The sequence below is a fragment of the Emys orbicularis genome, chromosome 9, assembly GCF_028017835.1.
Source record: "Emys orbicularis isolate rEmyOrb1 chromosome 9, rEmyOrb1.hap1, whole genome shotgun sequence".
Taxonomy (NCBI): Eukaryota; Metazoa; Chordata; order Testudines; family Emydidae; genus Emys; species Emys orbicularis.
In genome coordinates, this window is record NC_088691.1 from 2,466,939 (window position 1) to 2,487,277 (window position 20,339).

General features: G+C 46.4%; 1 protein-coding gene across 1 annotated transcript; it reads left to right on the plus strand.

The window, feature by feature from the left end:
* Positions 1–212: 212 nt before the first annotated feature.
* Positions 213–7,824, plus strand: LOC135883334 (protein FAM162B-like). The gene is made up of 4 exons (XM_065410386.1): positions 213–378; positions 3,728–3,833; positions 6,573–6,681; positions 7,717–7,824. Exons 1-4 carry the CDS (start codon positions 213–215, stop codon positions 7,822–7,824), a joined length of 489 nt encoding a protein of 162 aa, XP_065266458.1.
* Positions 7,825–20,339: the final 12,515 nt, after the last annotated feature.

A 20,339-nucleotide genomic window follows, 5' to 3' on the forward strand; every position in this document is an offset into this window, starting at 1 on the left:
CATTGTGACTCAGCAAAGGTGGTAAATGGTGTAAATATATGATACCGTCAGCAGACATACAGCAGTTTAACCTTCGAACACCTGGCAAATTTATTTTGATTTGCTGTGTGCTGGCTGGAACATCGGGTCTATAGGAGTAAATGACTACTACTGAGTTGTTTATTCACTGAAGCACAAGAGATAGAAGTAGACATTTCAGCACTGGGCACACAATGCTGGGGCGGCTATTGAAAAGTAAACCTCTTGTCACAAGTATTTTGAGAACAACCGATTTCTGGAGGTGTCCATGTACCAAGCACGCTCAGATATTGACAAGAAGAACACTTTGTAACAAAGCAGAGGCCACCAAGAAGGTTATTTCTCAAACAGCTATTCCAGGTGGGTAGAAATGTTTTGTTCTGTGTTTCACATAATTTACAGTAAAATGGCTAGTGACTGACCCGTTTCTCTATCCCCTGGCTAAGCTGAGGAGATTCTGTATGTTCTTTACAGGGTACATGGACAATTTCTTAATTTCCATTTTAAAATAGTCCTGCTTCCATCAAAGCAAATGTTCCCAGTTCATGGAAGTAAACTAGTTCTATTAAAAACAAGCCAGCCAGGAAAGAGATGTGTCTATTCATGCCCTAGGAATGAAGTCCTAGAAGAGAAGCTATTCATATTACGGTAGGCAGCCGGCCAGGGCTGATGGAGCTGCTATTAGCCTCAAGCCTTGCAAAGTAAATTGTCACCTTAAGTTTACAAATATGCCCTGATCGCCGCTCTGGGATACCCAGGGTTCATCCTGTAGCATCCAGGTAGGTCTCCCAGCGGGGTCTCTCCCCGCAGTGGGAGTGTTAGAAATTGGGAGACCCGTGATGTCCGTGCAGGAAGGGTTCGGGTCAGGCAGTGCCGAGGTTCTGTGTCCCCGAAGGCTCCTGCCAGGCAGCAGGTGAAGGTAATGTTCTCAGGCAGTGGGCACAGAAAGCTGGCTAGGCAGGAAGCGGACTGAATTACACTCCCCTGGGCTAGAGAGACCCTGAGTGGGGATTTCTCCTGAGAGAGGGCAGTTAGTGCTGGCACAGTCTTCCCATGGGGCGAGGTGGCTTGGAAGGTGGGGTAGCTGCTTGGCGCTCCTGATGAACCCTGCCGAGTGGCTCCCCCAGCAGTCACGATACCTGGTACCTTGCAGCAGGTGCTCAGCCCCCTCCACCCCTACCAGTGTCACCCCTGGCTGCCTAGGTCTCCTTTACTAACCTGCACTGCCAGCTTTCAGCAGTCTGGCCTGGCTCTCTTCCTTGGCAGGCTTCCGGCTGGCCATTTCTTGTTAGCCTTTCACAGCGGGCTTACTTCAGCTGGCCTCATTTCAGGCCCAACGTTGGGAACGCAGTTCCAGGCTGGGGCACAGGACTTATTTTGTAGTGAGAGACTACCAATGGGCTCCCCTGGATAATCTCGTGTGGTGCAATGCATTAGAACGGACGGTGGTGCCCGTAGCTAGCTCTCATGAGAGCGTGTTGTCAGTCTCCCAGTGGACTGTATCTTAACACAACCTCACTCCTCATTCTCCTTGTGGAACGGCAACATTGTCAAGGAATTAACATGGCGGACAGTTTGCTAAACCTCACTATTTTGAGCATTTAAAAACAAGACGAAACAGAAGCCACGGTCCCTGGTCAAGAAGACTCTCTTCAGCAAAACATCCCTCTTCTCTCTCAGAGCCAGAGCGTCTACCTGGGGGAGAGGGGTGGGAAAGGAAAATAGATAAGGCCTTTGAGGAATGCAGGCGAGGGTCCAGGACATTCTCAAGTTCTGGCCCAGAGCAGAGAGATTCAGCGGGAACCATAGGCTGGAAGCAAAACATGTGGGGAAAGGGGGCAGAGATCTCAGAAAGCCCTTGTGCTCAGTGCAAAGAGATATTGGGGAGAGCAGGGGAGACTCTGCAGTGCGTGGGTGTGCCCCGTGGTGGTCCCAGTCCCAGGTGGGGGTGGGCAGAAGAAGGAGCATGGAGGTGCTGGACTGGAGAATCCTGGGAAAGGGTTGGGGAGGAGGCCAATGTTGGCAGTGGCCCTGGGGCAAAAGGAAAACAGGGAGGGTTGGGTTTGGGGCAGCTGGTTCAGGGACATGGCAGTGGAAAAGCACAGACTCTTCCATGGCAGCAGGGCGGTGCACTGAGGTGGTGCGATTATACCCCGCCACAGAGGAAGAATGGGCAGACAGGCACGTTTTGTGGACTTTTTGTTTGGTGTTTGTTAGCCTTGGAAAGGGAGAATTTTTTGCTGGTTTGGCCCAAGGGCAAAACTGATCTAATCACACCAGCAAAGAGGGGAAGCTGCAGCAGTGGCCGTGCCTGGCGACGGAGGAGTGCGACTGGGTCAGCGCAGGGTAGGCCTGAAGTTCGTTCGGTTCCTGCTTGATGCCAGAGCAGCCTCTCCTGCAGCTGCCCATTGCTGTACTGCATGCTGCAGCTAACACGGTTACAACCAAATACAGAGAAATGAGGAGGATGAACTGAGCTGGGTTTTTGACTTCTGAACACCAAACTGGAGGGGTGGGGGGGAGGAACATCTCCTTGTAAATCTCTTGCTTGACTTGTGTGCGGTAATGCTGAAAAATGGATATAGTTTCAGACCAGCCATTTATTTGGGGGGCTTTCTTTCTACAAACATAAAAAATGTACAGTCTGTTTTCGCTGCAAAGCTTTTCCTGGGAGCTGTGTGTGTTGTTGATTTCAGTGAAGGGAATTACTGGGGTGGGCGAGACACTTGCCATTGACATCTGGGATCAAAGTACAGATCAAGCCGTTCACCGCGGTGGGGAGAATGTCACTCTGACCTTGTGATATGTTTTCTGGGATGCTGCCCTCAAAGAGAGAAAGAGCCTTCGTTACCTCGCCATTCAGCGGATTGCTGCAAGCAAAATCAGCCCACATCGGCCAGGCTGCAGTTAACAACAAGGCACTTGGAGCCAGTCCTTGGCTGTGTCCACCACCTCCCCCCCCCACCCACCCACCCCGGCAGCACCATTTTTATTAGAACATCTCAAAATTATTTCTTTGAAACATTTTTTTTAACGGCAAAGGCTCATAAATGAAATGAAAATTCCCTCCCACCAAAGAAAAAGTGAATTTCCTTCCAACATTTTTTAAATTAAAGATTTTTCATTTCATTTACAGGCTTGATGCTGGAATGATCTTAACGTCCCTGCTGGCCTTAAAAATCTTGGGGTGTCATCCTGGCCCATTGCAATCAATAGGAATCTTGCCATTGACTTCAGTGAGGCCAGGGTTTCATCCCATGTATCCAAGTTTTGCCCCCAAATTGGAAAATTCCATAAAAGTCATTAAATGAAATTTTCTAACTTCGTGTAGTGTTGTTGTGAACAATGCCCCATTGCATTGCCGGGCAGAGCGCGCATCCCAAATGTAGACTGGCCACTGGTATTTTAACCATTGTTGGCAATGGCTAGACTACACAATGACTAAAAAACCCCTTTCATCATTGCTAGTACCAGCTGAATTGCAATGGGGAACAACTACAAAAGAAAATATCTAGACAAGGCCCTTGAGGTGAGTGGCTAAATCTCACTGATCTTAATTGAAGGTGGATTTTGCCCTTAACGACAGGTTTCCTAGAGAACGTGAAGCCCGTCTTTAAACTTTCAGTCTGAGACTTTTTTTCTTTAAATGCAGCTTTTTACTTCCACTCTTAACCTAGCTGATGACTTTCTTTGGTAATATCTTTTAAAGGCCGTAGCACATTCAGAAATGACAGAAGACCTACAGCATTTGATAAAAAGATTTTATTATGGGCAGGACGGTTTAAAAAAGAGGAGGATATTCCAGCTCTATTATTGTAAGTAGACCTGTTTTCTTATGTTGTCAAAATCTCCACCACTGGATATATGTAAAACTGCCAGTTCACACCTTCCCTTACGTGGTCAGTCACCAACACTACGCTTATATAGTGAGTGTTCTTTTTTCTAATATTACAACAGGACTACGTGACTGTGAATGAATTGTGTGGGCGCGCTGCTATCTCAGTCCAAAAATAATACAAACCCATCTTGAAGCAGTAGCTTTTTTTTGCCAACTCTGTAAAGTGAACTGGGTTAAATTGCTTTGGAGATTAGGAATTTCAGAAGAGGACAGAAACCATTTTTAACACACATTGCTTTGTAGCTCACAAATCACTGTGCTGCCTAATGTCCATTTCAGGTTATGTGCTTTAATCACTTATATGAATTAAAGTGATTAAGAAAGGCACATGGGAACATCCATAGCTTTAGCAAAAAACATCTGAAGTGAGTTTCCTTCATGCCCGTTTATACTTTCATTTCCCTATTTAGATCTTTTTTTAAAAAGGAACATCAGTTCAACGAGTAGAGACATTAATGCCTCCTGGTTTTTAACATTGGTGTGTTTATGTGGTGGTGGTGGGGTTCTTTACTTCGTCCTCAACACATGCTTTCCCCATACAGATGTAATTAAAGCCACTCTTTTGCTACAGTTTTATGAGTGATTGGCTTAAGCTGTCATGCTAAAATGTCTATTGCAAGAAATAACAGTCAAAGAAGTGCCCTAAGTCATCTGCAGAACCCAGTAGAAACAGCTCCGCAATGACTATGAACAGTCAACATGTCTCTGGGAAAACTGCATCTACCATCTACAGCCTCAAGGTCTGAATGTAGCTTTGGCCATTTCAAACATTTCCCTGGTGTCAGTAGGAAGGTGTTTGGGAAAACTGCCAAGGTGCAGGGCTGTGATGTCTCCGAGCTACAAGGACACCTCACTTAGCCGGGGACCCTAAGTAACAGAGCTGCTGGGATCAAGCAATAGTCCCAATAATTTTAACATGGGTAAGGGTTTGCACAAAAATGCTAATGCCTGCAGCAAGAAACCACAGCACTTACAAACTGCTTGTTTGCCACCTGCCCACGGCTCTGGCCTGCACAAGCACACATCTTTCTTCGTGCCCAGAACTGCAGCACCGGTGGTATGTTTTTCCCCTCATGATGTGTGGAAGGATCTGCAATACAGTTAGTTGTTGCCTAAGATCATGTTTGAACTGCTGTGAGATTTTGCAGCTCTGGGAAGTGACTCATTTGCTCCTAATGCCTCATGATAGTGACCGTTGTGGGCACTTAACACAACTGAACACCAGGAAAAGAAACATTAAACAAAGATGTCTTCAAAGTGGGTGTTCTAGCATAGAGGATTCCCCTGGGCTCTCCACTGAGGGAGGGGAACAGAGTCAGTGGGGAAACACGTGGGGGTTTCAAAAGGTGGATTGACTCGAAGGTGTATTTGATTTGGGGGTGGGGTTAGTGCAGGAATCTGCCTCTTCCTGTGGCTCAGATCCGTTCCGTTTTGATATTTGTTTTCCATTCAAGGCCCTAATCCTGCAAGCAAGCACAAATGTGCTCAACCGTGTTGTGATAGGGAGTCTCCCGGAGACCCACGGGACCGGTAAAGGTCTGCAGGTGTTTGCAGGATGGCCCCGGAGGTGCTGGCGATCAGTCACTACTGATGCCCGCTATAAAACATGGATTATAAGGACACGGCCCAGATCAAGTCAAGGGCAGAGCGTACTCATGGTCCCAGGAGCAGGAGCAGAAGCAGGGCAGGAATCAGACAGTGGCTCTGAGAATCACAATTTGCTTCCTGACTTTTCCTCTGCCCACCCGCCTGTGCAAGACGTGGCTTCTCTCCCCACACTGGCTCCCGCGATGCAGGTGACCTGCACTGGCGAACTATGTTCACTTAGCCCTGCTGAGAATCTATTAATAACTTGTGTAACTTGATGGCCACAGTTGCAGATGCGCTGGGCTTCCTAAAATCCTCCCAGCTGGTGTGCTACTGCCCTGTGCTTTAAGCCTTCAGCAGCTGCCCGCTCGCTTCCATCCTCATTGCAGCTGTTGGGCGGCTTGCTTTGCTTCGGCTGACTTTTTGACGTTGAAAAGCCAGACTCGAGACGCGCCTTGTGCAGGAGCTTTCCTTGGAATGTTATGGGGTGATAATAACAGACCAAAGGGGGAGTCGCCGTGAGAAGCAGCTGCAATGTGAAAAGCTTCCATTAATCATAGCCAAGATGTGCATTCCTGGCCCAGGCCAGAGCACCAGGTCACCCCACCAAAGGTACCATTAGCCGGCAGTGCCATCCTTCGTACGTACCAATGGGGGTCAGACCCCATCTAGGTTAAAGCAGCACAATCAGCTGAGGATGTGGCCCCCTGGATTTCAATCATTAAAAGGATGAAATTGCACTCCAAGCTCTGCCACTTGTCTGCTCTTCACTCTTGAGTGGGTCAGGAAAAGGCAGAGGAGCAGCGTTCATTCCCTGGTGGGCCTCCTTCAGATGTTTGCTTTATGCAGCATTTGGCTAAATCCCTCCGGCAGCGGCTAGGTTACTGTTAACTTCCCATTTAACAATCAATCACTATAAAGAAAACAGGAGACCTCCGAGCAAAAATAAACTGCCACTGGCAAGAATTGTGCAATTCTTTAAACAACTCCCCCCCCTCCCCCCCCAAACCCTCTTGTTTTATCCCATGTTGTTGTCATCTGACCAGAAATCTGCTCTGTCCTTCTGCAGATCTGAGGTCATCAAAGCTGCTACGAGCAGAGTGAGGATTAAAATGTGCTACGTCACAATGGCACTGACTCTGCTAGGCTGCTTGGTCATGATCCTCTCAGGCAAGCAAGTAAGTGTGTTTGTATTGACTGACTGTTTGAACGGTGCAGGCAGGGACGCATTTGTCTTAATAAATACAAAGGGGTTTTGAGCAAATGCACATTAAACAATAGATTAGGGATGATGATTTACTTACCACATGTTCCTGACTCTAATATGGTATTGGTCATGTGACTCATTGGACAATTATTCTTTCTGATTGACTTTGCAATAACCCATTGCAATGCAACTTTAAATCCAGTTATTTCTCTGTGGCTCAGTATGGGTCGTCTCCAAGGAGAATGGACAACTCCTATGGGCTTTGGCTCAGGCCCTAAGTGAGACACTGTATCCATTTCTTTCAGGCCACTCAGCCCCTTCTTTTCCCAGTGCTGTGGGCTCTCACTCCCCACTGACCAGACCACACAAGCTCAGCTTGCCCCGGAGGAACTGTCATTTGCTGCGGCATCACTCAGCTGCTGCTTGATGTTGCTGCTGCCCTGCTGGTTGTGAGGCAGGCTATCCAGCACCTCGGTCTAATTACACACGCATCAGGTGTGTGCAGTGACTATTCCTTGCTGGGCTGGTGTGACCCTCCTGATGAGTGACAGCAAGGAAAAAACACTGCCTCCAAAAATGTCAGCTCAGCGTAGGTGGGAACAGGTGGCCTCCTGGCAGGGATGGGAAACCTAGATGTCGAAACTGGTGGCCTGAAGCCTGTGAGTGAAATAAATTAAACAAACAGTGATAGATGGATGGGTACTGGAACCAAACAAAAACAACTCCAGAGGGTCTCTGCTTCTGGGTTTTTCAGTGATGAAAGCCCCCCCGGTTTGTCCTAGCTATTCGCATGCCTTTGGAGCAAAGGCAATATGCTTTCTCTGCTAATCAGAGGCTGCAAATGCTGGCAATTAGGTGAAGCAAGGAAATCTATCTTCAATAACTTCTTTCACTGTAAAAAATCAAAAGAACACTGGGGTGCCAAAGCAAGAGAAGCAAACAAGTGGGATATTTATTGTTGGGGAAATTTTATTGTGCAAATGAGTTTCACCGTTTATATTCAAAGGCTGCTAGAAGAGATGACACGCTGCTGAGGATGAATACCGAAAAGAAGGCCATGTGGAGGGCTGAAGCAGAGACAGAACTGGAGGCAGCTGCAATGAAAGCTCAGTGATCAAGACGGCATTTATTTTAGCAGCAGGTGATAAGTGATTTATACATGTGGCATATGCACCTCTGTTCCGCTAACTCTTTGGAGCTTCTTGTCACGGCAAAGATTTCCCATAGAAAACTGTTTATTTACGAATTTTGAAACCCTAGTGGAAATTCCAACAGACTCGGTTAGAAGCCTTCTACTGATCTCTGAGCTTTTGCACAGGCCTCAGTTGGAGGGTCAGAAATCAGTAAATCGGCTTTTTTCCAAGCCGACATTGGCCAGCTTGGAATTAACTGAAAAAGAGGACCAGGGTGGTTCAGAGGATTGGGTGTGAGCCTGGGACTCTGGAGACCCGCGTCAGCTCCTTGCTTTACCACTGCCTCCTTGCATGACCTCGATCAGTCTCTGACTCTCTTTATGCCTTAGTGAAATGGGGGTAATAGCATTTGACTGCCTCACCGGGGTGTTGTGAGGATAAACACATTAAAGATTGTGAGGTGCTCAAATACTGTGGCAAGGGTGAGGACAGAAGCAGTTTTCCTACCCTGGGAGAATTTTTGAGGTTTCCAAAAAATTTTCCTATCCCAGATCAGGATGAAAAGTTGAAATCTCAAAAGGTTTTGCAAACAAAAACAAACAAAACCCACACTATTTGGGGGTCAATCTAAGTATTTTTTATTTCAATTTTGACCTTTTCCCCCTGTTTTAGAAACCTTTTTTTCAGTCTAAATTTACTAAGATTTTGAAATGAAAAGTCACTGTGACTCAAAACTCCCAAAACTTTCTGGATGGAAGATGCCGAAATGGGACAGTCTGACAATTTCAGCTCTTCCTTCCAAAAAGCTTTTGAGTTGGGAGATTCGTAAACAGCAACCATGTTTTAGCACAAAAATAGTTTAGTGAAAAATTCCTGACCAGGTCTAACTACACTAGTGGGGGCCATATACATTTCTTAGAAAATGTTCTGGCGTTTCTGGTACCACCCTTCTCTAATACCGAGCCAGGCTCTCAGTCTTTGCAAGGACAAAAGCAGGTAGTGCTAAATCAGAGCAACCCAAACGTACCATATTCTAGCAACTTGCTTTAAGGGGGTGGTGGAAAGCTCGGTAAAAGCCTATCTGTTGGGGGGGATAACGGCTGAGCTGAAGTTTAAAAATCACTTATGCACAAATCCTGTCTTCACCCCCATCCCTAAAAAGCCCCAACGTCGCCTCTCTGTGGGCACGCTCAGCTTTGATTGGCAGTAGAATGTGTGTACTTCCTTAGCAGCGGGGTGGGGAGCAGGCAAATGGTGGAACAGCCAAGCAGGGAGGTGTCCACGCTCCCTGTGGACCTGTTCTTCATGAGGGAGAATGTGGTGTAGCACCAAGCTTGGGTTGGGTTGGTCCATGGGAGCAGCTGGGCCATGGCCAGTGGATGTAATCTCAGGGAAATATCAGCTCAAAGGTGCTGGGGCCAGAGAAGAGGCATTCGCTATCAAGCAGGTCTGCTGGTGACCTTGGTGACTGGGTCCCTGCGCAGTGAGCTTTATCTCAGGATACCTGCCCTTATGCAGAGACGCCCCACCATGGCAATGCGTTTTGCCTTGTTGCATTGCACTGTGGTTCTGGCCATTGCCTCACATGAACGTTCCCAACCGCTTATTTAGTTTTGATTGTAGTCAGAATTAATTGTTAATAAATTATTTGCTAAACTTGGATTTTCTGGTCACCATAGTTCATTAATTTGTAATAAAACAGCTGTCCAATTCCACCTAAAATAAATGCATCTTCTCACAGCTGCACTGAAAAAGTGTCACCAAAGCCTCTTGGCTGATGTCTAACAGCTGGGAGACTGTGCTAATGAAATATTGAAAGTTACATTTCCACAGAAGTGATTAAACTTTCAGACATGAAAATGCACCAGTTTGGACGTGTGGGGTAATGACCTCAAACACCCTGCATTATTCATGATCTTTTGGGCTTCAAGAGACTTGTACATTGCGTGAGGTGAACAAGGCTATTGGCCGGGGAAAAAGTACATCTACCTTATTCATAAAAAATGCAACCGGTGTATAACATAGTGAATGCACGGTACTAAACTCATGCCTAATGTAACATCATCGATGTCAATGGGGGTACCCCAGGGATGAGTTGGACTCCCCACTATAGTTAAGCTTATTACTCATATTGAATTCTTTGTATTCGAGTTATATCTAGAGGCTCCCAGTCAAACCTCAGGGCCTTGTTGTGCCAGCCACGGCAGACACATAACAGGAGCTCACGAGCCAGACAGCACCTGTTAAGAGATCCAGGCCCTAGAATGGGGTCCTACCAAACTCACATGGTCCCCATAGTGTGGAGTGGAGTGGTGGGGGCCAGGACCACCCAGAACCACTGGGGTTTGGTAACGCCCAGCCCTGTAGGGAATCTGCCTGAAGCTGCATCAGCTTTTCCCTGTGTCTCCTCCATGCTGTGGAACCAACGCCATGGTTCCACAAGTGACAGAAGCACATGGCAGTGCAGAGCCAATGGAGCTGGGCTGTGCAGAAGCCAGGGACAGGGCTGGGCAGGGCTATCAGAGCCAGTGCTGTGGCATAGAGCACTGGAGTGGGTGGTTCTGGCCCCATAGGGATCTCGGAGCTTGAGGGGGGAGGGTCCCAGAGCTGGAGCCTGAAGGTCAACACAACCATTGTTAGCCCTGCGGTCTGAGCGCCTCGAGCCTGAGTCTGCTGACCCCGGCCAGCCACGGCCGTGTTGCGGGGCTTTTATCCCGTGCAGACGTACCCCCCCTCGTTACAGGATTAGTGAGAGAGCTTCGGTGAAGGGTACCAGGCTGAGTTCCCGTCAGGCTTTCTCTTGGGAATGGTAACTGGCGCTGGCCTGAGCGGATTTGGCCCTTGTACATTTGGCCACGGACAGGGACATTTGTGTATCTCTGTCTATCCTCACAGATGGGCTGGTTTGCTATGTGAAGCTGATTCTTTGTGTGTAAGCTGAAGGCATGATTTCTGCTTAATACATTCACAGGAGGAGGAACATGCTGCCTTTCTACTGATGGCCAGATAATTGGCAAATCCTCTGTTGAAACAAGGTGTACATCATGCTCAGATGTACCCCATGGGCCAAGAGCACTAGTTGGCAGTTCAAACACTAACATTTATCAGAACTATAACTTTCCTGGTGCCTATTTTTTAACTGTTACGACTCCTAGGAGAAAAACAGAGGCAGTCTTAAATATACCTATAAGAGCCAGCAAATGAATCAATTACTCCACCCACCAACAGCTCCTCATCTCTCTACCTGAGAAACAAAATAGCCGGGGGGGGGGGTTCTTGGGTAAGAGATAATATGAAATTCTCCTAAATAGATGAGGGCTCTGTTGGCTAATACATGAAGCTCCTGCATTACAAGTGTCAGTAAAAAAGAGATGAAGCAGTCTGGATTCCAATTCCTCGCACCCATTTTTAATAATAGAATTCTGAATATTCAGACCTGGTTGCTTTTGGGTACTCATCAATTATAAATAGAGCTGGGTGAAATTTTTCAGACCAATTTTTTTTTTTCGTGACACATGCAGATTCAGTAACACACACATATTGTGACTTCATGCCGGGTTGGCCAAATCTGTTCACGTCAAAAAAGCAAAACAAAAACAAAAATTCAGAAAAAGTCAAAAGCTTTTGTTTTGACATTTTCAAACAGAAATTGTCACTTGTTTGGGTTCAAAATGACTTTTCAATTAGAAATTTCCTTCAATTTCATTTAAAAAAAAATTAAGCTTTGTTCTACCTGAAATTATTTTTTTCTTCAACTTCCAATTCACTGAAAAATTTAAAAAAATTAATTTTTGGTTTGACTCAAAACCAATTGTGTTTTCATTTTTTTTGGAATTGCTAGTAAAATCCAAAAAGTCAATTATTCGCATAGCTCTAATTATAATGAAATATACATGTGCATAGTCATCTACAAGGTCTGTTTACAGGAGGATTAATTTTTAATGTAAAACATTCTGCAAACAATCATGCTAACCAATGTCTGACTTGACCTCTACCCTTAACGAGAAATTGTTGGCCCAGTATAATGCAGTGTCCTTTGCAGAGTCATCGTAGTGTAGTAATTACAGATGCCACTAGAGGATGATATAGTGCTGACTGCTCAGATAATCTAGGATGGAAACTCTACATATTTAAATTGGTTTCTTTCTGCGTTTGTCAAGTTCTTTGAAATCCCCTGATGAAAAGTCTCTAATTAATGCAGTATCCTGCACGTATAACAAGCAAACTCCATCACACTTCAGGTTTTTCTGTCTATATTGTTTAAACATTATCCTCTAAACCCCTAGTCATTTTTAAAGGTGGTGTAGGAGTTGTTATTAGATAGGAGTTATTATTATGTTTTTAAGCATTTACCATCTGTATCACCAGTCTCTCCCAGTGGAGAAGAGGAGGAGAAGGCTGGTCTTGTAGCTAAAGCAGAGGACTCTAGAGATCTTGGTTTTGTTACAGGCATTCTGTGGGCAAGTCCCTTAACTTTGCTGTACCTTTGTTTACCCCTCTATACAAGAGAGCTAAGAATACTCCCTGCCTTGTGGGGTTTTGAGGCTTAATGCACTCCTATTTATAAATGTTTGGAGATCCTGGAGCGGAAAGCACAGTGGATATGCAAAATATAACGATAAATATTGAGGAGGATTTTCAAAAGTGCTTGGCATTGGGCTAATTCTATTCCCACTGACGTCAATAGTATAATTCCCATTGACACCAGAGTGAGCAGATTAGGCCAAGAACAAGCACTTTTGGAAATCCTAGTGCTGGGTTAATTTTAAAGGAATAAGGAGACCCCAGAGCCAAAGGCCTTAACCTGCCACGGCCACTGTTAAACATGGGGCAGGGTTTTGAATACAGACACATCCGTTTGCTTAGTTCCATGGCAACAACTATCACTAAAATTCTTTATAAAGAAAAAGAAGGAAAATAGGAACTTGGAGAAGAACACCCCCCCCCCCCTTTGACAGGCTCTAGATGGTTTTAAAGATGGCAATAACTGTCCTTTTGGGGGGGGAAGAGAAAAAGGTAGTTGAGAAGGGCTTAGGGGCTTTTAGGCAACCTTAAGCACCTAAATCCCTTTGTAAATCTGGCCCAAAGTCATTCCATCCTGCTACAGATCCAAGATAAGGAAATTAATTAAGGAACACTCTGTCATGCTGTCTGGAGTAGCTCACGTCTGCGAGTGCCAACACCAGACCAGACTGTCCAGAAGCAGAGCAGAGACCCCAAACCGGCTGTGTGTGCTATAATTAGATTTCACCAACCCAGTCACAAAAGTGAATTCCTACAGCACTACACCAGCCTTATCATGGAGTCACGGACAGTCACTTTGGGCATTCCAGTCTATCTCCCACCCAGGCAAGCTGGACTTAGGCTACATCTACACTACAGGGGGGGGTCGATTTAAGATACGCAAATTCAGCTACGCGAATAGCGTAGCTGAATTCGACGTATCGCAGCCGACTTACCCCGCCGTGAGGACGGCGGCAAAATCGACCTCCGCGGCTTCCCGTCGACGGCTCTTACTCCCACCTTCGCTGGTGGAGTAAGAACGTCGATTCGGGGATCGATTGTCGCGTCCTGACGGGACGCGATAAATCGATCCCCGAGAGGTCGATTTCTACCCGCCGATTCAGGTGGGTAGTGTAGACCAGGCCCAAGTGATAGACGGTCACTTAGACCAAAGATCACAACAACATTCAGGTTACTCCCAGTCCCAAAGGCCCAGTCACTTACCCCCGATCAATTTGTACCTTAGATTTCACACCAAAGACATCGCGTGTAGCCAATCCTACAGTAAGCTACCTAAGGATTTATTAACTAAGAAAGAAATGAGAGAGTTATTACAAGGTTAAAGCAGGCAGGTATATATACACAGATGAGTTAGTCTGTGGTTCCAAAAGGTAACTGAGCTGTAGCAATCTGTCAGCTGCGAAGGTCTTTTTAGGGCTAACCCAGGTTGACCCTGGGATCTCTGCTTCTGTTTCATAGCGCTGGCTCTGTGAGAGCCTAAACAGCAAAGATGAAAAAATTTCTATTCTGCTATTTTTTTTCCTTCTTCCAGAATTCAAGCTGATGGGATGAGCCCTTTGGCATGTAGCCTCTTTGGGGATCTAAGGGGGCAATTAACAAAGCCTTTGTATTGTGATGTCCCACAATGGCCCATTTAGTTTTGATAGGCCTTCTTGATGGGCAGGAGAGGCTCCCTCCTGACTGGGTTCACAGTTCCAGAGCAAATATTTGTTATGGTTACAAAGCAAAACCATAACTATTACCTTATAGCATTTGGGAGAGCTATTCTACGTGAGATTAATGCATGCAGCAATGTACAAGCCTTTCATAAAGTCTAAACACTAAACACATTGTTATATGGCCAACACCCAGTCTAACCAGACTCGCACACAAGTGAAACAGACGGGTTTCCAGCAATGAATTTGTCAGTGCTCAGCTGAAGCCTAAAGCCTTGGCAAGAGGTGGCACCTGGTCTGCCAGCGTCACACACTCATTCAATGAACGGAAGTAACTTTACTGCGATGTCATTTGATAAAATAGTCTCATGCCCATTGACTCTCGGTGTGCTCTGATTCAATGGGTGTCAGAGCAGGGTTAGGCCATGCCCAGCTTGTGAGTGGGGATATACACTGTGAAAGGGGCTCAAGGCCAGGCTAAAATGTTTTGTTTACTTGTTCTTTGTGGGACTTGAACACCCAACACCTGAAGTTTAGTTGGTTTGGCCAACTCCACCTCTGGTCTGGGCCCTCTCACGGCTTGACTACATGAACAATTAGCATGCAACAAGCTGGGCTGTAAATCTACCTCACACGAGCCTGCCAGACATTGTCTGTCTGTGTGGACCCTGCTACTGCCCACTGACAGTTCCCTAGCATGCTTTGATCGACTCCTGTTCAAAGCAGGTAGAGCAAAGCACACTGTGAAACTTATATGTGCGGCAATAGGGCCCACACAAACCATTAGCACACAGCAGGCTAGTGCAAGGTAGATTGACACCCCCGTTAGCCATGAACTAAGTGTTTGTCTAGACAAGCCCTCAGAAAGAAGCCCATCTCCTCACATAAAGACAAAGGCCTAAAGGGACATTGTAGGGCCAGATTCTGACTCGCCTCACATGTTGAGTAGCACCTCACTCAGTGAACTGTCACTTTGACCTGGATTCTAAGGCCCAGATCCTCACAGATTGGTAGGTGAGTAACTCCCACTGGTTTCATCTCCCTGGTCATTGCTTGTACAACGCCTAGTAGAAGGGGGTCCTGGACAATGACCTGGTCTGCAGGGCAATACAAATAATAATAAAAGGTCTCACGAATGGAGTGACGTTCTAGTCAGCGTAAGTACAGAATCTGGCCCAGCCTGATAGGAATAGAAGTACAGGATTTAGAGCCACAGCTGTGGTATATGGCTCACTCAGATAGACTAGGAGTAATTCTGAGACGTTATAGATAACCAGATGAAGGCAGAAATGGCCCTATGAATTAGTCACATACTAAATACAATCATTTCCAGAAGTTCATATTGCTGGTTCCACACTCCATGTTACACAAACATGTCTCACCTGGTGTGCTGTGAATTGCACTAATCGTTATCCATAACTCATAACTGTTGGCTATTTTATCATTGTCTAATAATTGTCCTGCAGCAAATCCTAAAGCAGTGATTCTGAAGCCTGTCAAGCTGTCATTAACTCAGTGTGGTTGCAAAGGAAGTGAAACCATAGAATACTATTTAAAATTACATTAAGGCACTAGTACAAATCTTCAAAGCCACGAAATTCAGGATCTCTGTATAGTACTGCAGCTCACTCTGTGTGTGCAGGAGTCCCCAGTCAGTAGGTAATTTTACGTCAAATGAACTTTAATAACAAAGCAAAACAGGCTGAGGTAAGAATGGCTTAAGTCCGATTCCTAAATGTAATTTGAAGTTACTGGTTAGCAATTCTCTTTCTTATGGTTGTGGAGAGGTTGCTAACCTGAAATCAAGAAACGCTTAGAAGGTTTAGAGTTGCCCAGTGAAACTACTACAGTGTATATTGTGCAAGAAGAGGTAAGTCAGTATTAGTTATCACTCGAACAGCTCCTTTCTCGCCGGCAGTGCTTAGTGATGAGGCTCTTTATTAAAAACGAGACATTTACTTACCTCTTCTTGCCTTTTTCTGATTGTCTGAGCGAAATTCTGATCTTATCTAAAGTGCTGTCAGTGGAGTTACTCTGGATTTACACCAGGGTGAGTTATGTCAGACTCTGGCCCAGAGAGCACTGCAGCCCTCTCGTCATTAACCCGTGCTGGGCGAGGAATACAGCCACCATCATTGCGGAGGGCTTTGCAATCACCGAAAGGAAAAATAAAAATAAACCCAAAAGAACGCAGGTGACAAATTGAGCTCCCCAACTTGGAGAGACCTGCTATGTACAAATGGGCTTTGGGAGATCCGCCGTCTACTCTTCTTAGTCAGGGCCAAATCCCCAGCCCTGAGTAAACAGGCTTGGCACATGGTGCAGATGGAATCATCCACCCAAAGTGGCAGCCATCAGCAGTGCAATAATAACTGTGCCTCACCCACCTCGGGCCTGGTAAAGCCTCCTTAATTGTGGAGTGACAGGCCTTTCGCCCACCCACCCGATACTGGACCTCCTACTGTGAGTGGAGCACTGCCCTGGGCGAGGCAGGGTGGAGAGCTCCAAACCCACTCCATGGGTTTCTCTCTGCACAGGGAAACTGAAGTGGTTTTATTGCCTTTCAGCCCCCCTGTGACTGTGGCAGGAGCAGGATTCCTCCCTGCAATGCACAGAGGGGGGGGGGGGCGGAAATGGAGCAAGCAGGGGTGGGACAGGGCCTCAGCAAGGGTGTTCGATTTTGTGTGAGTAATATATGGAGATATACCTATCTCATAGAGCTGGAAGGGACCCTGAAAGGTCATCAAGTCCAGCCCCCTGCCTTCACTACCAGGACCAAGTACTGATTTTGCCCCAGATCCCTAAGTGGCCCCCTCAAGGATTGAACTCACAACACTGGGTTTAGTAGGCCAATGCTCAAACCACTGAGCTGTCCCTCCCCCCTACAACCCTACAATAACACAATATGAATAACATAACACTGTGTGCTTACATAGCACTTTTCAAAGCCCTTTCCAAGGCACAGAGAGGGGAAGTAACTTGCCCAAAATCACTCAACAGCAGAGCGAGGCCTAGAACCTAAGTCTCCTGGTTCAGGGCTTTACCCACTAGACTAGCCTGCCTCAAGCTGCCTGGAATAAGGGGCAACATCTTGTTGTGGTACCCTCGGAAAAGCCTGGGAAGGAGACTGCAAATCAGGGAACCCCTAATTACCTCCCTCTCTGTTTCCTGCGGCTCAGGAGAGGGAGTGATCTGCATTGAGTCTACTGTCATGCTGGTGCAGGTATGCTGCTGGAGCACAGAGGTGCCTTTGCCCATTCCCCTCTCCCCAATACCCGGCTACGCAGAGGGTGACGTCATGGCTCTGTGGAGGTCGCTCCCCTTTCTGTGCTCTGAATGGTGGGATCAGTAGTTTACCTGGCCACAGACTGACCTATTGTAAGGGGCAAGATAAGATAAATGCATCATCCTCTCTGGTGGTGCATCACTCAGTGGCTTTTACCCAGGTTCTGGATGGGGCAGGAGCTGCAGGCTATGACCTGCGAGATGGAGCCATTCTCCTCATAGCTGGCAAAAGCCGGTTGTGATGTTTTTTGTCCCATATTGATGGCGATTGTTACTGCCTTTTGTCACAGGCAGGGATGGCTCTCTGAAAAAAATTCTCCCTGTTCATTTTTGCCATGTCCTGCTTTCCACCCAGAACAGAGGGATTCTGGGAGTGGTAGTTCCTAGGACTGATGGGAGTTGTAGGCTTGGCAGTAATGCATGCTGGGAAAATGGGCAGCAATATAAAGAGCTCCATTTTTCCTAGTACAAGAGAGAACAAGGAAGAGGTGAAGTGTATTGTGGTGTCTCTTTGTGGAGGTGCTAAGAGCTGGAAGGAGTCCTAAGAGGTAGATGGAGAGAAAGGTAAGACACATTCTGAATTTTAGCAACAAGAGGGTGTTGGATTATCTGGGGTCTTAGGCTAGAGAGTCAGCCACAGGCTTCTCCTGGGAGAGGGAAGTTAAGTGGCTAACAGAGGGAATACAGAGGCCTTAGGCAAAGAAAGAACAGAGGGTTTGGGACATGAACTGAGTGCTAGCTTCCTGGTTGGGGGCTGGTGGCTGGGACCTCTTCTGAGAGAGGTTGGGCAGGGAAACCCCTTTCATCTCTCCTACATCAAAATGGAAGATGGTCCAGACCCTGGAGGGAAAGGAATGTAGAATGGCTTGCTGGAGCCATTGTTTGATTGGGGTTTTACACTGGAAGTAGAAGAGAGTTGGGATTGACCAGAGGCTAAATTACTGAACCAAATAAAGGGAAACTGAGCTGATGGCTGCAGTCCCTGGTGGAGAAGCAAGCCCCCTGATTCAGCTGTCACCAGCCTTTGTGAGTAGGTAACTCTCTTTGCTATGAGTCTGACATCGGAACATATTGATATCAGAAAGCTTATTAACAGTTACTAATGATATTATCATTTTAACTTAAATACTGGTGAGGGCTAGCTCAGTGGTTTGAGCATTGGCCTGCTAAACCCAGGCTTGAGAGTTCAATCCTTGAAGGGGCCATTTAGGGAACTGGGGTAAAAATCTGTCTGGGGATTGGTCCTGCTTTGAGCAGTGGGCTGGACTAGATGACCTTCCTGAGATCCCTTCTAACCCTGAGATTCTATGATTCTGGTATGTGCTGGAGCCCAGCGTGGGGGAAAATCAGAGCAAAGACAAAGGAAGGTGGGGAACAAGAGAGTGAAAGGAGGTAAGAAGGGAAAAAGAAAGAGATAAAGGCTCAGCTCTTCCTCTTGATTTCTCTTCTCTTTCATTCTGTCAGCTCTGCCTCACCAAGACAAACACCACTTGGGAATGCTTCTGCAAATCAAGCAAAGAATGTGATCCGAGGGGGAAATAAGTTTCCACACCCCGTCCTTACAAAGCCCATCCATGTGTAACTAGGAGTACAGCTGATCGTGAGGGTAAAACACTTCATGTTCTGCATAGTCAAAGGTGCTGGTACTAGGGTTTGGGGGGGCTGCCGCACCCCCTGGCGTGAAGTGGTTTCTATCATGTGTAGGGTTTACAGTTTGGTTCAATGGCTCTCAGCACCCCCCTATACAAATTGTTCAAGCGCCCCTGTATACTCATTATATAAACAGTAATTAAACTACATATGTAACCAGAAAAACAGGCATAAAAAAGATGACTTACATGCACCCAAGCTGAGCTGACACTGCTTTTCCAAGTTCAATATTTGCATATCCTCCCTCTTGTTCTGGGTTGTTGTTTTTTTATTTGACAACCATAATACTCCACTGGTATTTTTTTCTTTTTGCTTTTAATATGCTTCAGTGTACACTGTGGAACATAACAAATGCTTAATGTTAAACACGAGTAGCCTCCTTGACTTCAACAGGAATGCTGGTTCTTGAAATTGCTTAGTTGAATCAGGGTCTTAATCAGCCTCTGTGTGCGGTAGGAGACCACACAGAGGACTCATGTACAAAAAGCTGGCCTAGTCCCCCAGGCTCATGAGCCCCCTTGATAACATCAATGGACATTGACGGTGCTCAACACTTTTCCGTACTGGACTGGACATTTGTACGATTTTTTTGCTCTGTTTGCTGGGTCCTTTGTTTCTGCTGTGTGTGGTATGTGCTGGTTTGGTTGTTTCTCTTTGCAGTTTCATGGAGATAAAGGGCACATCCAAAAGAGTGGTGCAGAAGTGATGGTATCGTATAACTAATCTGCAGATTGTCAATCACATAGAGTAGTCTCAGGTCTCTGCTAACCACCATTCTTGTAAGTTTTACTGACCTATTTGTGTTCCGTCTCCTAGAGCACAATTGCTACAGGGAAACCTGCCTGGCTAATATAAAATGGTATTTTATTAAAACCACTGCATGGCTGTTTTTTAAAATCTGGCTTCATAGAACATAAAGCAGTTTTACTGCAGTTGTCCACTAGAAAAATACAGGTTTCGGGCAGGAGGTGGAGACAGTAGATAAAAGCCTCCTCTGGGAGACAAGCTATTGAGAAAAGCAAGTTTACTTGTGACCCATGTTGGCTCTCAGCGCCAGTTGATGGGTTTTGCGTGCCCTGAGCTCATTCTAACAAGTGAGTGGTTGCGGGCATCTCAGGGCTTGTCTATACTCAAAATACTACAGCTGCACCACTGTAATGCTTCAGTAGCGACACTATGTTGACGGAAGGGTCCTCCCATTGGGGTGGGTAACCCACCTCCCCGAGAGGTGGCAGCTAGGCTGATGGAAGAATTGTTCCGTTGACCTAGCTCTGTCTACATGGGGACTTAGGTCAGCTTAATGGTGCTGCTCAGGGGTGTGGATTTGTCACACCCCTGACCGACGTAGCTAAACCGATCTTGTTCTGTAGTGTAGAGCAGGC